Below are 20,177 nucleotides of genomic sequence, written 5' to 3'. Positions count from 1 at the left end.
CAGCGGCCCTGCCAACTTGGAGAGGGCAGCCCAAGCTGACTCCTTTAGGATCATGCCATGGTGTGGACCATGCCATATATACACATATACGTCTGGACTTCCTCCATTGAAATTGCTCTAAAAGTTTTATAATACTTTTTGTTTTAATCTCTGCAGAAAGTTTTGATGATAAATCTTTCTCCTCTTAGTGTGGTTTTTTTGATAGTAAAAGTTTTTTGGAATTAAGTTTAGTTAATTCATATCCCAGTTGGGTAATTGTCTTTTGGTAAAAAATGAGCCCTAGTTACAGGTTGAGCATCTCTAATCCGAAAATCTGAAATGCTTCAAAATACTAAACTTTTTGAGCACTGACATGCAAGTAGAAAATTCCACATCTGGCTTCATGTGATGGGGCGCAGTCCAAACACTGTGATGAGCTTATTGAAGGACTAGAGCAATGTGCACATATAACAGAACAAGAGTTGTATTGGTTTTATAAAATCAAGCAGAGATTTCTGAGACAAAAACTGTTGTTAATGAGGCAGATGACTCTGGAGGAGACATTTTAAAAAACCATCTAGCAAAATGTCTCCTCATCCCAGGATCCACTTCCTATTCTCTCAACTGCTTCTCATGTTTGTTTTCACCTCAAAAAAAAAAAAAAAAAATACAGTGTACAATAACCTTTTAATCAAAACATAGCATTGTAGGTGGAAACTGAAAGCCTGCCTCCGTTTGTTGGTGCTGTTGTCTAACAGCTGACACAGATGGTCTGGTGATGCTACTGTGCTGTTTAGTCACCCTGAGCACATTTTTTTTCACTGTATTAATGGCATGCCATATTTTTTTACTGTTACGGACTTCTGTGTGAATAAATCTAAGAAAATGATTGCTTATTGTTAACATATAAATTCAGAGTCAGGAATGATGGTGATGCCAGGTGACCACCGATTGTCCACATGAGTAGCTGAGATAGTGACACCATTGCTTTCTAATAGTTCAGTGTATACAAACTTTCTTTTATGCACAAAATTATTAAAAATATTGTGTAAAATTACCTTTAGGCTATGTATATGAGATCTGTATGAAACATAAATGAATTTCTTGTTGAGACTTGGGTCCCATCTCCATGATAATCTTATTATGTGTATGCAAATATTACAAAATCTAAAGTCCAAAGTCCAAAATACTTCTGTCCCAAGCATTTCAAATAAGGGATACTTAACCTGTATAAAGTAATGACACGGTCCCTTGTGGTTTAGAAATTAACTTTGAGAGCAGTTCCAAAGCAGATTGTTTTTAAAGTTTCTTTTTACTCAGTAAACAAATATAACTATATACAGAACAAAACAGTTCTATTATTTTTAAAACTACAGTTGACCCTTGAACAACGTGGAGGTTAGGGGCGCCGACCTCCCGCATGGTTGAAAGTCTGCATTTAACTTTTGACTACCCAAAAGCTTAACTACTCATAGCCTGCTGTTGACGAATCCTTACCAATAACATAAACAGTCGATTAACACATTTTATGTTATATGTGTTGTATACTGTCTTCTTACAATAAAGTAAGCTAGAGAAAAGAAAATGTGTGTTTACATTTCTCTCAGCTGCAAATGGTGCCATGTACAGTTTATGTTTGCGTAAGTTCTGATAGTTTAACTTTTTATATAATAGATTTATGTATTTTTTTTTTCCTTTTTGTCTTTTTTTGTGACTGGCAACGGATCGCAACCCTCAGTGTCGCGCCCATACTGGACTGGGACCGGCAACTGTAGCAGTGCGCCACTGGGCCGGCCCAATTTATGTATTTTTTATGGTGGCAACTAATAAAATAGACTAATATCTTCATGTATTTTATGCATTATTGACTCGCCCAACTTTTTCCTAATTTTTTGATATTTCTAGGCTACATGGTTCATCTGTGAGTTTTTCCAAATGGTCACAAATCTGCAAAACAAATTTGTATTTTATTTATTGAAAAAAATTTGCATACAAGTGGACCCATGTAGTTCAACCCATGTTGTTCAGGGGTCACCTGTATGTGTTGTGTAACATAACAGCATCCTTCTCCATGAAATTTGTCTTCCTAAAACTGGTCCTTCTGTCCATAGCAGGAATATTACTAAAACCAATCAAAAAATAATCATGGATACATATCAGTTTCTAAGCTTAGATATTAGATATTTCATTATGTGCACTTAAGTTATGTTGGTAATATGAACTCATGAGGAAGAACAACTTTTTTGGAATAATTATTGTTTCTCATAATGTTGCTTTACATTTACATTTCGATTTGTTTAGTGGCAGTTATCCTTCTGAACTTTCTCAGTGTTTTGAAGGAGAGAATCTGTTACTGTCTTAGTCTGTGATTGTAAATGTGTTTAAATATCACAAAACTGAAGGGTATTTGTTTCCAAATGTATATGCCTTTGAAAAGATATAAAGCAATTATTAAAGCATTTATAAATCAGAGATTGAAATTGGCATGAATCTAATTAAGAAATGTATGTGTATGATACTCCTTTATATTCGATAATTCCAGGAAAACTTCAAGAAAGTTGTTAGGAAGTTACTGCTTCTTTGAAAATATCCTATATTGTCTACAAGGATAATAACTTGGTATTTATTTTTCCGGACGTCTCTTTTTATAGATAAAATTTATCTACATTAATAATATGTGGAATGTATAGCTCTATACAAGGCCCTAAAAATTTATATAGCATATATTTTGCCTGCTGTCAACTAATCAAGGCCTCTACCTAATATAAAAATGTAATCTTATATGTTAAGACATACACAGTGCACCTGTCTGTACACATGTTAAAAGTGAAAGTTTCTTATTCAGAAATATCTAACCCACACTTGCCACCTTCCTTTAGTAGGTACTACTTTTTAACTCTTCCTCAGCTGCCTATCCCTTCTTTCTTAATTCCTAGTTGTAATTTGATTTGAGAAATACTAACCTAGTTCAATTCTTGAGGAAACTCATGTCTAGGAAAATTAAATTACTTAAGATGTTGCAGTTAATAGTTGAGAGTGGAGTACATTCCAGATCCCTTGTTTCAGGTGAGTGTTTTTCCTAGTACACCACAGATATCTTGCCACAATACTGCTTTCTTTACTATGTAAGGCCGAATCTTGGGAAATTGCCATTTTTAACCCACAAAAAACTGCAGTTTTATGTAATTCATCCTAATAGCGTAAATATTAAGAGCTAACCTGTGGAATAAGACTTTGACTCTGATGTGACCCTACTGCAAAATTACCTGGGGACCTTGACAAGTGACATAAATGTCTCTATGTTTCCTTTTTCAAATCCACAGCGATAACAGAACTGGCCTCCATACTGTAGGGTTATTTTGAAGATTAAACGAGGTAACATGTGAAGCACTGAATGCCCTTCAGAAATGTCAGTGACTTTTATTATTACTAGCATTATTTTTTGTATTTGTTATTATTGACATAGACATGTCTAAGGGAAAAAGAAATCTGGCCAAGGATAGAAGGTTAGGTTGTGAAGGTTAGGACTCACTGAAAACAAGAAAATAAGTGTGACATTTTGTGCTAACATCATTATATATCAGTAAGGCATGGGTAAGGATGTTTGAGAATTATTTTACATTGGTTTAAGATATATAAAGAAATATGTATGCCTGTCTGTGGACATTTAGGTGAGGTGTAGGTTAGGTAGTTACTCTGAAAGTCTGAATTAAGATAATTATTTTAATCAGCAAATCTTTGCATTAGAAATGCGAATGGTTGAAGTCAGCATCTTCCACCTTGGTGTCTGTTGTGTTTGGCACTGGATGGAAAACAGCCTTTTTTCCTGATGGGTACTTTAATGCTTGGTTTGTTTATGTGAAATAATCTTTCTTTTCTCCTTTAATATTATTGCTCTCTCCTGTTTGCAAGTTAAAAATGTTTTAATTTAAGATAATTTATGAAGCAGTGATATATATGTAGGCAGAAATGGAAAAGTGTGTATAAATGGGATAGGTGTAGTAAAGATGTTTCCATTTAGGGAAGGAGGAAAGGAATGGTATGAACATGTTGCTTTAACATTTTTCTCCTTCAAAATTAAGCCACGTTAGGAAGCATGGGGATGAAGTGATAAATCATGGGATTACTCTGCAGTTGATGCTGTTGTGAGCACACACACACACACACACTCACACACACACACACACGTTTGCCTGTGTTCACACGACTTCTTTTATTATTTAAAATATCTAAAAGTTTTACCTCACCAAGACCTTTTCTTTTTCCTTCTCTCTTTTTCTAGAAGGCCAACACTGAGGCCAGCCAGAGTGATACAAGTGTTTCCTCATCAGAACCAAAGAGCAAAAGTAGTCTTCACTTACTGGCCCATGAAACAAAAATTGGGTCTTTCTTAAGCAACAAAACTTTGGATGGCAAAGACAAAGCTGGCCTTTGTTCAGATGAAGATGATATGGAAGGAGATTCTTTTTTTGATGATCCCTTACCTAAACCAGAAAAAACTTATGGGTGGTGAGTAAACTTTTTGGACTATCAGACTAAAGGTTTAAAAATACTGTTTTCATTTTATATTTAAAAAATAACGAGCTACTAATGGTTGTATAATTATTGAACCTACAAATCTGATTTTGTCATTAATGCCTTTTATGTTGTTAACAGTCCCAGGTTCTTAAAAATCCTAGATGTGACTTATTTCAGTAGGTGAGTGTGTATGAGTGCCTGTCCTTTGCAGGGGACTGCTTCAGGCATAGGATGCAGCAGTAATACAAAGGGTAAAACTCGTGCCCTCAGGAAGCTTACCCTCTCACGGGTGGAGTCAGTACAGTTTCCCCACAGGGTGTGGTGTGGTGTGAGAGTGGAGCAGTGCTGGAGGAGCAGGAGTTTGTGCTGAGCATACAGTTTGCAGCAGCGTTTATCAGAGGCTGGCTCACTCAGGGTGCCTTTTAGCCAAAGAGCTAAAGGAGGTGAGAGAGTAAGCCATTTGGAATCCAAGTTTGTAGAGCTCTAGGGAGAGGAGACAGCAAAGGCAGAGGTGTCTGAGAGGCCACAGGACAGCAAGGAAGAGAGTGTAGTCATCGCAGCAGGGGTGGGGTATATGAGATAGGCTCAGAGACGAGGCTGGACTGACCATGGAAAGAGTTTAGCTTTCCTTTGAGGGAGCCTGGAAGCCCCAGGAGGCTGGTCCAGCCTATATTACGGAAGGAGCCCCTGGCTGCTGGGCAGGGGTGGACTCGGTTTCCAGGTGGGAGGCTGTTAGGATTATTCTGGTGAGAGATAATGGTGGAAGTGGAAGTATTTTGAGGTTAGATCCAAAAGGATTTGCCCGTAAGTGCTACAGAAAAACATACCATCAAGGGTAATACCAGGGTTTTTAGCCTGAATGATTAGAAGGTTGAAAAATCATCTACCGAGATGAAGAGTGGAAAAAGCAAGATGGGATCGTGCAGATGAGTGATGTTAACATGTTCAGTTTAAGGTTGTTTGTGGAAATGCGGAGGAGGCTATTGGATTAAGGGTGATAATGTATATTAGGGAGTCACCAGTTTGTAGACAATGTGGAAGCTGGGAGACTAGAGGAGATTACCAAGGAAATGGGTCCTCAGGGTCAGGGAGATGAGCAGGGAGCAGGGAAGGAGACTGAGAGAGAGGTGTCATTAGAGGAAGAGGCAGGAGGGAGCCTAGCCTGCCACTTGGGGATCAGTGACAACCTTGACAGGCGGGTTTGTTGGAATGGGGATGGGGTGGGTGAAGGATTAGCATCGTTTCAAGAAAGAATAACAGGAAAGGATTGTAGCTGGTGAACAATTTTCTGATGAGTTGTAAAAGGGTACAGAGGAACAGGGTGGTGGCTAGAGGGGCAGGATATGGGGCTGAGAAACTTATGAGAGAAATAGCACCATGTACGTATGTTCATGAGAACCATCTGGTTTTAAAGACAGAAGAAGTAATGATGTAAGGAAGTAAAGAGAGAAGGCTTTGAGAGCTGCCCAGTGATGGAATCCAATGCACAGGGATTACCTTTGCCAGAAGAGTGGAGAGAATGTGGGTCCCATTGTAGGCAGGGGCAGAGTGGGGTGGGGATGGCAGCCCCTGTGCAAGTTCTTTTCTGAGTTCATAGTTGAGAGAGGATGGAGAAGAGCATTGCAGATCTTAGGAGAGAGGAGAAGGTGTGGAATGGTTCTACGGGAAAGTGAGAGAATGGACTACGGAAATGTGTAGGAATGCTGGGCATATCAGATGTCCTGCTAAGGTTGGTGATCGTGATTTTAAGAGGAGATCCATCAGCAAGGCTTTTGTGGCTTCTCTAAACAATACTTACATCTGAGGGGTAGTGCTCATTTGCTGAGAGACTCCTGCACTGTTCTTTGGCGTATTTCTGGGAGATGGAAAAGGGCTTCTGAAAAAAGTCACAGGCAGTGAAGCTGTTAAAGGTCAATTTAGTTTGTAAGGTATCACATAGCTCTAAAGAGAAGTGAGCTGATTTCTTACTGACAGTCTTGCTGCATGGATTTGTGATTGATCTGTGGTCTACATTGCCTCGTAGGCATAGAAGTCCCCGCTTATCCTAGGGATATGTTCTGACACCCCCAGGGGATGCCTAAAACTGCAGATAGTACCAAAAGTCTATATACTAATGTATTGTTTTTTCTTATACATATGTACCTATGATAAAGTTTAATTCATAAATCAGGCACAGTAAGAGATTAGCAACAATAACTAATAATGAAATACAACAATTATAACAATATACTGTAATGAAAGTTAGGTGAATGAGGTCTGTCTCACCCTTCTTGTGATGATGCGAGATGAGAAAATGCCTATGTGGTGGGGTCAGGTGAATGACGTAGGCATTGTGACCTCCAGTAGGCTACTGTTGATACGTTGGAAGGAGGGTCATCTACTTCAGGTGGTCCTAGATCATTGAGCTATGACAATCTCTATGGCTGGATGTCAGGAGCAGGCACTGTCCATTCTCTTCCCTGGGTGGGTATCATGTACAGGTGGGGAAGCTGTCACACTGTTGAGAATGGCTCATAACTTAAAAGTTAATGAATTGTTTCTTTCTGGAATTTTTCATTTTATACTTTTGGACCACAGTTGACCAGATAGACTAACTATAACCACAGGAAACGAAACTATGGATGGGGCGGGTACTATGAACATTTGTCACTTGGTGTCTGAAGGGTGCTGGTTCCAGGATCTCTCTTGAGTACCAAAATCTGTAGATGCTCAAGTCCTTACATAAAATGGCATAGTATTTGAATATAACCTGTGCCCATTCTTCTATATACTTTAAATCATCTCTAGGTTACTTATAATATCTAATACAATGTAAATGCTGTGTAAATAGTTGTTATACTATATTGGTTAGGAAATAATGATAAGAAAACGTCTGTACACATTCAGTATGGGTGCAATTTTTTCTGAATATTTTCAGTCAATGGTTGGTTGAATCCATGGATGCGAAACCCGTGGATAGAGAGGGCTGACTGTACTTTATGATCTTGTTGAATCTATAAAATGTATGTTCTTTATTTCCATAACCATACCTTTAAGTTGCTTTTGTTTCAGTGGCAGAACAAAAGTGTTTAGTGGCAAGTTAGAAGATGACCATTTAACTGTCACTTGTTTCTTGTTAGGAGAAGTGAACCTAGGAAGCAAGTGGGAAGCCTGGCAGCGCTCTCGGATGCGCCCCCCTTAAAGAGTGGACTCAGCTCCCTGGCGGGAGCCCCCTCATTAAAAGACTCTGAGAGTAAGTGCCCCAAGATGTGGGCTTTTATACTCTGGATATTTTTTTCTCTAATTAAGTTAGTATGTGATTATTGTTGATTTTTTTTCAGGACAGTCATAAAAATAGCCCTTAATTTTATCACTTAGAGATACTTTCTATTAATATTTTGTTACATTTTTCATTTCTTTTTAATGTGGTTGTGTTCTCTGTATTATTTTATATCCTGCCTTTTCATGTGTCATCAAAATATTTTTAGGAAGTTGTCTTTTTGGCTAATTTATAGTATTTATAGAGGTATTACAATTTTTAAATCATCTCTGGTTGAACATCTAGAATGACTTGAGTTAGACTTAAGAACAACTAATTTTTTTTTTTTTGTCCTTTTTTGTGACCAGTAAGGGGATCGCAACCCTTGGCTTGGTGTCGCCCACACCACGCTCAGCCAGTGAGCGCACCGGCCATCCCTATATAGGATCCGAACCCGTGGCGGGAGCGCCACTGCGCTCCCAGCGCCGCACTCTCCCGAGCGCGCCACAGGGCCGGCCCAAGAACAACTAATTTTTAAAAATTTCTTCTGTGATACCATCATAGTTGTTGTAGGAATGTTAAATAAAGTATTAATCTGCCCTCAGGGATTTGGATCTGACATCTCTTTTTATATGTAGCAGAGATAGAGATCGCTATCTGGACGCAGAACAGCCAGCTTCTGCACCATTTGCATTTTTACCCCTCTCCCCCACAGTGACAGTACTAGAAATTAAAAAAGCATAGCACTAAACATGTAGATATATGCATGTGAACTTTGAATACTATATCACAGTAAATACAGAATTTAATTGGCAGAATGTTTGAGTGTACTACCTCTTTTGAGAGAGTTTCCTAAAGGAGATTCACGAGAAATTTGCAGTGTGAATTTGTTCTTATTTTGTGGTACTTCTTAACCTTTTTGTATTATGTGATACAACTGTGAGACTTCCTAAAACACATAAAAGAGAGGATCTGTTGCTTCTCTTAGACACCTAGTAAAGTAGCCATGTATCTATCAGTATAGCCTACATACTGTCCCTTCTTATTTTCTTCTCTCCTATGGTTATTGTCCCCTTCAAGAAAGGAATCCAGGATTATTGTGATCATGTCACTGACACTGATTATGGAATGATGATTTAGAGAGGACTAAAGAAATAAAACTAGTGAGGGGATCAGTTTGGTAAATGGAATACTGGTTGGATTGAAGCAAAATTTAGAAGGTCAAAGGAAAAGGGTATTTCAAAAAGTTCGTGGAAAGGTAGAATTGAGAGATAATACAAATTTTTCCCTGAAATTTTTGAAGTACTGTTGTAACTAACTGTTGTAGTCTGTGAATTTATACCTAATGGGGCTGCTTATAGAAGGTGATGTCTTATAATCAGGCAAAAAATTTTGATGGTTGTGTTCCAATAAAAAGTATTCATGGTTAAAAAAAGTAGTTGTTCATGGTTTTTTATTTATTTTTTTTTTTAAAAAAGGGATATAGTGTATAATTTAAGCATCCATTAATCCAACTTGTAATTTTTCTTTAGTTTTAGGTTATTATGCTCCTGTCATAAAGAAGCCCCATTCTGGGGGAAAAAAAAAAAAAAAGAAAAACTGATGTGGTTTAGAGAATGCCATGTTCTAAGTCACTTTAATACTAATATTTTTTTCCTATTCACAGGTAAAAGGGGAAACACAGTTTTGAAAGATCTGAAATTGGTCAATGAAAAAATCGGATCACTTGGATTAGGTAACTAGAGTTCTAGTTTTAGTGTTGAGTGCTTTAAAGTGATTATATTTTAGGGTAAAATCTTAAATGAAGTGATTCAGTCAACCCACATTGAGCATCTTTATTGTATTCATTCAGTAGATGTTTGGATAGTTCTGTGTGTTCACTCTCTGCCAGGGATGGCTTTAACAACAACCAAGATAGATCTCTGTCTTCATGGAGTTCAAGTTGTAATAGGGAAGACAGACATTAAATGGTACCTGTGGATATTGTGAGTGTTAAAAGGGTCAGTATGGAAATGGATAGTAGGTTAGTTTCACCTAGTCTAGGCTTTCAGGGAAGGCCTGTTGTTAGAAGTGACTTCTGTGCTGAGACTTGGTGGTTCAGTAGGAGGTGTGTAAGGGAGAAGGGACAGGATTTCAATTCAGACTGAGCAAAATGTGTGCAGAGACAGAACCATTCTCTAGGTGCTGGGAGTACATAGTCCAGGCCTCAGGGAATTCAAGGAAATTCATTTGTATATAAGTTGGAGTCTGAGTGTGAACATTACTGAGCTCTGGGGCCATATGTTGAGAACACGGTTGTATCAGTCCGTTTTCTGTTGCTTATAACAGAATACTTGGAACTGGGTAATTTATAAAGAAAAACAAAACTTATTGCTTACAGTTTCTGAGGCTGGGAAGTCCAAAATCCATCTGGTGGTGGCAGCAAGGAGAACCCACTTAAAATTAATTTCACCATCTCATGATCATGGAGAGAGGTGTACACTGAGCAGATGGAAAACAGAAGAGAAGTGTACCCACCTGAAAAAGATCATCTACAAAACTCCTACTGCCCACGTCACATATAACGGTGAAAGATGGACTGTCCTGCACCTCATATCAGTGGCAAGACAAGGATGCCCCTCCCTCCACCTCGAGTCAACATCAAACTGAAGGTTCTAGCCAGTGCAATAAGGCAAGAAAAAAAAAAGGTATATAGATTTTTTTTTCCTTTTTGTCTTTTTTCGTGTCCGGCAACGGACTGCAACCCTCAGTGTCGCGCCCGTACCGGACCGGGACCGGCAACGGGATCGCAACCCTCGGTGTTACTCCCGCACCTCGCTCGGCCAGTGAGCGGCCGGTCTGTATGTGGGATCCGAACCCTCGGCGGGAGCGCCGCTGCGCTTCCCAAGCGGCGCACTGTAGCAGTGCGCCACCGGGCCAGCCCCTGACCACCATTTTTAATCTTTTCACTACCTCATATTCTACAATCCAGTCATCCCTTCAAGGCTCCACCTTTCAATTACCATAATAGGATTTCCCACTCTCTTAACTGTCACAGTGGGGGCCAAGTTTCTAATACACAAAACTTGTGGAACACAATTCAAGCTTCAGTGAGTTTTGGGGGACATAATTCAGTCCGCTACAATGGTCCTCTTCCGGTTTCCTGTTCTGTGCAAGACTGCAGATAGGTGTGATAGGTTCGCTGTGGTCTCCAACCTGAAGGAAGTGGTGCAGCCCAGCTTCTCCGTGGCCATTTTCTGTCCTCTGTGGGACATGATGTGATGTTAGGTTCTCCTGGTCTGCGAGTACTCCTACAGGGGAGTATTGGAGCACAGCATCCCTGGTGGGCTGGGGAGAAAGGAGTATGCGTCCCCTTTGTGCTCTTGGCTGCTGCAGCTGCAGGCATGTCAGAGTGAGCAGCTGAGAGAATACCCCTCTTTCTTCTGGAGAAACATTCTGGGTAATGCACCTCGGTTTGGGGTTGTATAGCTATAAGTGAGAATGCCAGATGTGACACTGTTGGGTAGGGTAGGTAGGTAAATTGAGCTATTTCCTCATCTGTTAAGTAGAACTAATAACGTCTAACTTGTTTTAAAGAGTAAATAGGATTTACATATGTACACATATGTAAATAAAAGTACAGAACCTGGCATGGTAGGTGCCTAATAAGTGTTAGTTTCCTTTTTATGTTACTTTGTTCCCCCATTTACAGAAGAACAGATGTTCCCTGAATGCCTGGATTCCTGTTGCATACAATGCCCTTTGTCCTAGTGACCTCTGAGTTGCTGGCCGGGCCGCCCCTGCTCTTTGTGCATCTCTGCTGCGGTAGGCTGGCTAGGTGGGCCTGCTCCCCTTCCTACTCTTGTTCTTTCCCTGTCAGGTGCCATTGCGTTTGCAGCTAAAGGTCCTTTTCCTTTCCACCTCAGTGGATAACCACCACCAGAGACTTTCTTCCTGACCTCTTCCCCTTGACTCCGTGTTTTGGGTTTTGTGTTTCATTTTCATGATGTTTCACTTGTTGCCAAGCCTTTTAGCTTTTTTCTCTGCCTGCTCTGTTCCCGTAAAAGTGAGGGTTTCCAAGTCTGCTTTTGAGGAGAAGCTACTGAGAATTCTCATCCTCAGCAGAGCAGGGCAGTTGCTCCAACTGCACAGTTGCTGGGTAGAGTAGAAAGGTGGTGTAACTGCTTCACGTTGCTTTCTCTTGGGCTTTGGCATGCCTGAGGTTGGAGTTTGGGTAGTTACACAGGTAAGACACACCACTTCACCAGCTGAATGTTTGTCACTTAGCCAGGCTTTAGGATTCCATAGAAATAAACAGTTTTATTTAGTTTTGTTTAAAGGTATTGCAACAATGTTTTCTGTTTGGGTTTTTTTCCAATGTAAATATACATATAGTACCGTAGGTATTTTAAATAACATATGGATGTTAGTGAACTAGCCTAGGATAATAACGACATTAGTGATATGTGCCTTGTACTATATTAAGGAATTATTTTATTTCATTCTTATACGACGAGGTAGGTTTTATTATTATCTCCATTTTTATAGATGAAGAACGTAGGTTAAGGAATTTGCCTAAGATCATACTGCTTTTAGAATCCTGATATTTCACCAAAGAGCTTTAACCACTGTGTTTCACTGCCTGTACATTATTTTGACATTATTTAAATATCTTTTCAATGGAAAAATAAATTCTGAGTTCTAAAGCAACAATTTACGAATAAAGGTTTAGAGCACAACCTATTTTAGTGTGGTAAACAAATATCAATCAAAGGTGCTTAAATGGAATGTTAATAGGCACTTTGCATGTTTAAAGCAAAAGTCACTAAACTTTTTGTGTAAAGACCAAACATATTTTAGGCTTTAGGCTCACCCATTAGGCTTTGTGGGCCACATATGGTCTCTGTCACATATTGTTTGTTTTTTTATAATCCTTTAAAAATATAAAAGCCATTCTTAGCTCACAGACTGAATAAAAACAGGTCATTTCTGTGATTCCCTCCTCCCTACCCCCACCATCCATATGCCTGTCTTACCTGCAGCACACCTACCTCGACACAAGCCTTTCCCCATCATCTCTGGCTTGGACTTGTGCAGTAGCCTCCATTTCCTTGCTTTTATTCTTGCCTCCCTAAACATTTCTTGTGGCAGTGGTCAGGGTGTCTGTGGGAAAACATAAATTGATATCGCTTCCCTGTTCTACTTCACACCTGCCCCCCCGCCAGTACTAGCTTCCCTTTGCTTTTAGGCTAAAGTCCTGACTAGCCTGCCAGGCCCCAAGTGATCTGGCTTCTGCCATCCCCTCTGATCTCTCTCCACTCCCTTCGTCTTTCTCCTCACTCTGCCCCCAGCTTTATTCTGTGGTTGTACTAGCTTCCTCCCTGGTGGGTTTTCACATTGCCACACCCTCCCCCATCAAAGGGCCTTCCACATGTTTCCTCTTCTTGGAACACCCTTTCCCCAATACTTTGCGCCTGTGATGTGTTCTTTAGGTTTGAACCCAGTGGCTGCCTTGGAGAGTTCTTCTCAGCCATTCTGCAATCTGTTGTGGTGCATTGTGTGTTCCCTCTTTCTTCTCAGTAGAGCGCTAGCTCGCTGAGAGCAGAGACATCATTGTCGTCATGCTGTACCTCCCGGGTACCTAGTCGTCACTCACATATTTGATAAACGAATACATTACTCATAGAATTTTACTGTAAGAGAATTAATTTGTCTAGCTGCCCATCCAGAACTCGAACCCTCTCAACAGTATAGCCAATCTAGAGACAGTCCAGTCTTGTACTTTGGAGGATCAAGGATAGTGCCAGTAGCATCTCTGAACAATTTGCTGTTAGGCCACTATTTTTCCTCATGATCTGCACCTTCCCCTTGGAGCCTGACATAATTTCCGTGTGTCTTCCACAGGCCATTTGTTCACAGTCTAAGGCTGCTTTCATGTGCCTCCAAGTCTTTGTCTTGAGGTTGACAAACCTGTTTCCTCAAGTGGCCTTCAGAAGACCTGGGAAGGAATGACAGCTAATTTGTAAATGTGTCCTTTATATTAAGTAAGTCTCAAAGGTGCCCATTCTGTCAGAGCCTCATGGTGCACTTTGGGAAACTAACAGTGCTTTGTTAATTAGCATTCTCCCTCACTAGGTGACCTTTTAATAAGAGCTTGCTATGGACCAGGGTCTCTACTGAGCACAGCCCACGCACTGAATCCTGTGCTATCCCTTGATTGGTGTGAGTTCTGCCATACTGTAGGGCTGAGGACATAGCCTAGAAAGGGCGCCTGACTTTCCCACGGTCGCAGAGCTGCCCAGCGGTGAGTCTGAGGTGTGACTGAAGGAACTCTTACTCGTGTGCTCTATTGCCTCTTCACACCTCAGGATGATTTTTAAATTTTATAACAATCACTGAGTTGAAAAGTCTAAATAGTTCAAAAGAAGGTAACTAGAGGGGGTTGATGACTTTCTGTTACTGTACCCCATTAAATCTAAGGGTGTCATAAAATGGCGAGCGTGCCACCTGATAGATTGCTTTTGAGTACCTAGAATAAAGACAAGGTATACCCTTGCTAAGGTATTCTAGGATGTGGTGTAATCACTTATAACTGTGTATCATTTCCTAGCTAGTTTATTTTGTCATTTGCCTTCATATTAAATATGATAAAAGCATTATTTGTGACCTTTGGGACTTCTTTTTTAACAATACAATTCAGTAATTTTTTTTTTAAGGAAATGTGTGTGTAATTGTAGGTAAATGTGAAGTATGTTTATATAAATATATCTTTTCTTAAATTTATCAGGTACTGGAGAAGAAGATGACTATGTCGATGATTTTAATAGGTAAGAAAAACAGTTGGGCAAATATATAAATATAGGTTTGTAAACACTTTCTGAACACAGACAAGTGTGATAAAATTACATTGTGCTTATTTTAGTGTATTTGGTTCTCCTGTTCATATTGATTGAAGGTGAATAAAAGATAGTAATTCCAAAATTAAATTTTAATTTTATGTTAGAATATGGATGGACATCTGTATTATGTTCAGGAAATTTGGTAAGAATATGTAAAAAAGTAACATTGAAGAATTCACTTGGTTGTTTAGAAGCAGTTCAGTTCCTGTGTTATAAGTGCTCTGTTTCTCCTCTTTGCATCTCTCTCTGGTAGAAATTGTCTGTGTTCAACTTTTAAAAATTGCCCTCTCAAATTATTTTTCAGATTTAGATGACATTTCTTAATATTTTGTTTTAGAGAACTTTCTTATATACATAAAGATAATCTGTGAATTGACTACTAATGTGGAAGTAATATTTTTTGTAGGTTTGAATTATTCTAAAATATATTCCTGAGAATTTTATTTAATTGACTTTTTTTTCTAATTGGAAATTTTGCATTTACTTGTTAACAGAATAATTTATTATACAGTTTTTTGAGAGAGAGCATGACATAGTAGATGAAATTTTAAAAGTTTGGATTTGCTTTTTGCCATTGTCACCATGATGAAGCTTGGTTCAAAGTCACCATGATGAACCTTAGTTTTCTCATCTGTTCAATTGACTTGACTGCTGCTGCTAAATATGTATGAAATGAATGATATTTAATATTATATTTTACTTTTAAAGGATTAAAGTAAGTATATGAAAGTTTGAAGAATGGTACTCTCTTTAAATGTTTATTTTCAGAGTTCTTTTTTTCTCCCAAAATTAGTACCAGCCATCGTTCAGAAAAAAGTGAGATAAGTATTGGTGAAGAGATTGAAGAAGACCTTTCTGTGGACATAGATGACATCAATACCAGTGATAAAGTATGAGTTATGTATACGTTATATGTATAGAGTGCTATTTTTGACTGTTGATTTCCTATAAAGCTTCAAGAATTGATACTAATTAATTGAAAAACAGTTGAAAATTGTGAAAAGTTTATGACAGAGTTAATCTGGTCCAAGTGTATACACAATGTCTTTAATGGGTATGTGAGATTGTGATTGTTGCTCACTTTGGTACATAAGTGCTTCTGAACTGTCTGAGGATTGTTAGCAGGGCACTGGGATTGTGATGGGTTAACGGAGGCCACCGTGGATCAGGACAAGTCAGAACTGACCACTCTGGTTTTGTAGATAGAAGTCAGCATATATTGACTGTGACCATGGGATGAAGCAGAGACCAAAGTGCAGAGTGTGTGGTCATCTCAGGGTTAGTTGTGACATTTGAACAGGCAAGTCAGGGAAAAGCTAGAAAACCCTGGGACACAAGATAGCAAAGACATGTGGTGTTCACAGTATAAAATCAGGAGTTCATATTGGAGATCCAAATTTGACCTTTCTGTGTCAGCAGAGAACAGAATATACTCAGATGATGAGTTGTAGCATCTCAGGCTTTTATGTTACTGTCCACATAAAGCTTTGTCCACAGCACAGATGAGGCTGCCTTTTGTGGCGTGGGCTGCTAGAGCTGGAAGGTGACTGTTGCTTTCCAGAACAAGTACTGTGACTATCGCATGGGGAGAAGGCCTTTGAGAGAGAGAGAGAGCATTTTACAATGGAACAATGCAATCTACATCAGGAAAACCTGGGTTTGCCTTCTTATTCTTTTATGTATGATTTTTTCTTAGCCAAGCTTTAACCTTTGATCCTCAGTTTCTTTATTCATAAGTTGGAAGTGTTAATGTCTACCTAGTAGGATTGTTTTGAAGGTTAAGTAATAATATGTAAAGGATCCTCTCTAATTCCTGACACATTAAAGACTTATAATAATTTGTCTGTCTCTTACCTTTTCACTCTGTGTCATCCTCAGAGGCCTAAAAACATTGCTTTAAAATTATACCCAATAAAATACAGTGGGGTTATTTAAACAGTTAAATTTTTTGCTACAGCAAATATAGAGTTCAACCATTAGCTCAGCCTCTTGGCATTATCACAGATTTCAAAATAGGGATAAGAAGGTAGAGGGCTTTTGAATAAATGACTGATTACTTATGATTTGTGAATTCGAGTGGGCAGAAGAGGAGCTGCAGTACAGATCTGACATTGGGGGTCTTGGACTGCTTCTAGGTGGGCACCCATCAAGGGGACTGGGCTTTCTTGGGGCTGTTTCTCATTGGGTTATATTCCTTCTGGATTTTTTGGCGCATCATATGCTCTCTAGGAATTCTCACTCCGAGGCTTAACTTTATATAATAGTGCCACTTATTAGCAACCTTTTTCATAGAATGAACTTTTGGCAGTCATTTTTCTTCATCAGCTAGCATTTTTGAGAGACTTCTGTGCAGGGAATTTGTATTAGGCCCCTGGGAATACAGCAGTATTTGTATTCTTTGCTGTAATGGACCTTTTAGCCAAGGTGAGCAAAACCAGTATCTGTAAAGCACCTACCATTTAGAAAGCATAATGCTAGCAATGTGGGATGTGAGAAAGGAAATAGCACCATGGAATGGCCAGGTTTTGTAAGTTCATCAGTTCTGAGTTTGAGTCCTAGGGCTGCTACTCATCACTCACAAATTTGACTAAGTTATTTAATTTTGGGGGACATGGCTTTCTCCTATCTGTTTTGAAAGGGAGTGGTGTGAAAATTAGTCATGGTGGGTAAAGCGTGCAATGTAGTTCTTAGAGTAGGCATTCAATAAATGGTAGCTGATTGTGTGATCTGTGGCAATAATAGACTGTTCTCCTCAAGTTCATACAGGATCAGGGAGAAAAGTCATAAATAGATAAAAATCAAGGTAGAAAGTGACAAGCGCTATAAAATGCCTGCCATTCAAGGGCTTTGAAAATTCAGAAGCAGGAGCTAATACTTGACCTGGATTTTGAAAGGTGACTCTGATTTGGTTCTGCGTCTGTTGGGGAGGAGCATTGTTAGCAAAGTGCTGTGTGAACCAAGGGTAGTGTGGGAGATTGTGGAACATGTCAGTGCAACTCTGATTCCAGGGCTCCCCAAGAGGATACAAAGTGATGAGAGCAGTGGGCTTGTTTGAAGATGACTTTGGACCGGAAATCACACAGGATGGATCAGGAGCAGAGGCCTAGGGGAGGGAGGTCTGCACAGGAGCCAGCACGAGCTAAGGCATAGGTAGATGCTCAAGAACACCAGTAGTGTGCATTCCCAGGTTTCTGTTAATGCACAGCAAACTAATTCAGCAAACACGTGAACATTTATACTTCGTAAAGCTTTTCAAAGTCTTTTTAAAAAGTTTGTTGCTGTTGATTTTTATTAAGTTTGCTACCATAGAGATCTTTCATTTCCTTTTCAGGGCTCAAAATGTATCTTATAGATATTTTTGTAACATGAAAAATCATTTATTTGTATGGTTTTGAACTGATGGTTACTTTGATTTCTAATTCTAAAAACTAATGAAACATGAAAGCCTTTATTAAATAGCCATTTATTTCTGGTTAGCCTTTGTTCATCCAGTTTTCTTTCTTGGTAACCACTTTAAATTGGGCTCCTCTGTAAGTTTTTGGTTGTTACTATGGTCTTTTTGCCTTAAATCAAAACTAACTAAAAAATCTCATAACTGAGTTATCTAGATTAAGAAGGACCCTTTTCTATCTACAGTTTTTCCTCTATTCACTTTTGTTTATAGTTTAGAATTAGTATTAATATAATATTTGTTTGTTTTGCAAGTAAAATAGAGCACCTTACTGATTTCATTGATTGATAATTGTGGGAGGAGAAAATATAGTTCCAAGATATTAGAATGTATTGTACAGTCTATTTGCAGGCTTTCTGACATTTTCAGTCTTTGTGTAAACTGGATTTGGTTTGAATGTATAAGACTTTAGTTAAGGTTTCTAATAATTTCTTTGTGACAGGACTACTTTTGGACCAAGAGGGAGGAAGAGGGCTTACTAACTTAAAAGGGTTTTACTCCTAACTTACATTTCTCTATATCCATAGAATAACAAAATGGGAAGATACAAAGGAGGCAGATGAACAGATAAATAAGAGAGTACATGTCACAAAATCTCAAGATGGAACTGTATCGTTTCTGCGAGATGTCCCCTTCTTGTATTGTAGCTCTGGTGTTGGCAGACTTTCTCTCTAAAAGGCCACGTAGTAAATATTTTAAAAGGCTTTGCAGGCCATGTGGTTTTTGTAGTAACTATCCACTTTGTTACTGTGTTGAGGAAGCAGCCTAGGTGATTCTTATGTGAGTGGATATGGTCTGTCCACTGGTCTAGCCGCAGTGTGGCAGCCAGGTTATCCAAACAAGGGTGAGTCCAGATGAGGCTGAGAAGGTGGGGATCTCTCCTGCCTCACCTGTCAGCAGGACCTCCCCACCTGTATTTTTTATATTCTGGAACCTGTATCTTGACCATGGTTTTTCCTTATTTTAGAGAGAATGTTTTCTGAGCCCCCGCTATGCTTAAATATCTATTTCCTTTCTCCATCATCATCTAGAGAAGTTTATAGAAATGAATGTGTGTATTTTGGCTAATAGAGGTTAACTTTGTAGTTTACTTTCTAGTTTAGACAGAAATGGCAGTCACCCATTCCCATAGCACTCAGGAACAGAGGCTGGGAGCCAAAGATTCATGGCCTTTCTGCCTGCCTGTTTCACACCAGCCTCCAGAAGGAGGAGCAGTGTTAAGGGTCTCATGTCACACTTTAAGTTTGATATTATAAACTTAACATTATACACCATCATATAAAAACCAAGAAATAATAGTTTTCAAATGAGAATATTACACATTTTAATGAATTTCAGTAAGATTTAATATGGGTAAGTTACATTTTTGGAGAGTTGGCAATTCATAGAGTGGTATTTTCTATGAACAGAATCACACATTGGGACTATGCACAAGTAAGGAAGTTTCATAAATTTCCATTGATTTCTGTTTCTTAGATTAAGTGGGGATAATGTCTAGGATGTTGTTTTATTAATTTTTGCTTGAACTATTTGAGAGTATAATCAGTATAAAACGAACTTGGAAGACTTTGCAATAATTTATTAGCCATATGATTTTAGGCCTGTCATTTCTCAGTACTTCAGTTTTTCCACTTATTTAATGAGGTTTAAACGTGAAGTAGTTCATAAAATATAAAATACTATTTGAATTATAGCACTATGATTTTTACATTACTTAAGACTACTTGCATTCTGACACTTAATTTTTTTCTCTTTTGAACAACAAAGCTTGATGACCTCACACAAGACCTGACTGTGTCCCAGCTCAGTGATGTTGCAGATTATCTGGAAGATGTTGCATAGATGTGAAGAAGAAAATATTCTAGTTAACAAAGGACAAAGGACTGATCAGTTCCTTCTCCCCCCCCCCCCAAACAATCGCTCTTTGCTGGGATGACTGCTCCCTATTGGTGCCTTGCATTTCAAAAAGACTGCAGATATTTTTAAAAATTAACTTTTCATTTTACTAAGCAAAATACTCCCTATTTGAGCCTCTGTGTGGAAGATTGAATACTCTTAATTGGGTTTAATGATACATGTCTCTTGGAAATTGGTTGTCTGTGCTCAAGTTCAT

The 20,177-nt window shown here is 38.8% G+C and overlaps 1 protein-coding gene across 1 annotated transcript in view; it reads left to right on the top strand.

Moving 5' to 3' along the window:
- Positions 1-19,955, top strand: part of FGFR1OP (FGFR1 oncogene partner) — a 40,456-nt gene extending 20,501 nt beyond the window's left edge. The window contains exons 8-13 of the mRNA XM_008589799.1: positions 4,262-4,488; positions 7,617-7,729; positions 9,402-9,470; positions 14,502-14,541; positions 15,407-15,503; positions 19,832-19,955. Coding sequence (XP_008588021.1) covers positions 4,262-4,488; positions 7,617-7,729; positions 9,402-9,470; positions 14,502-14,541; positions 15,407-15,503; positions 19,832-19,906 — 621 coding nt within the window. The 3' untranslated portion in view covers positions 19,907-19,955. The remainder of the gene's footprint in view (positions 1-4,261; positions 4,489-7,616; positions 7,730-9,401; positions 9,471-14,501; positions 14,542-15,406; positions 15,504-19,831) is intronic.
- The last annotated feature ends 222 nt before the right edge of the window (positions 19,956-20,177 follow it).

This window comes from Galeopterus variegatus, unplaced genomic scaffold (genome assembly GCF_000696425.1).
Source record: "Galeopterus variegatus unplaced genomic scaffold, G_variegatus-3.0.2 Scaffold5658, whole genome shotgun sequence".
NCBI classification, from domain to species: domain Eukaryota; kingdom Metazoa; phylum Chordata; class Mammalia; order Dermoptera; family Cynocephalidae; genus Galeopterus; species Galeopterus variegatus.
This window is presented reverse-complemented; position numbering and strand designations above follow the sequence as displayed.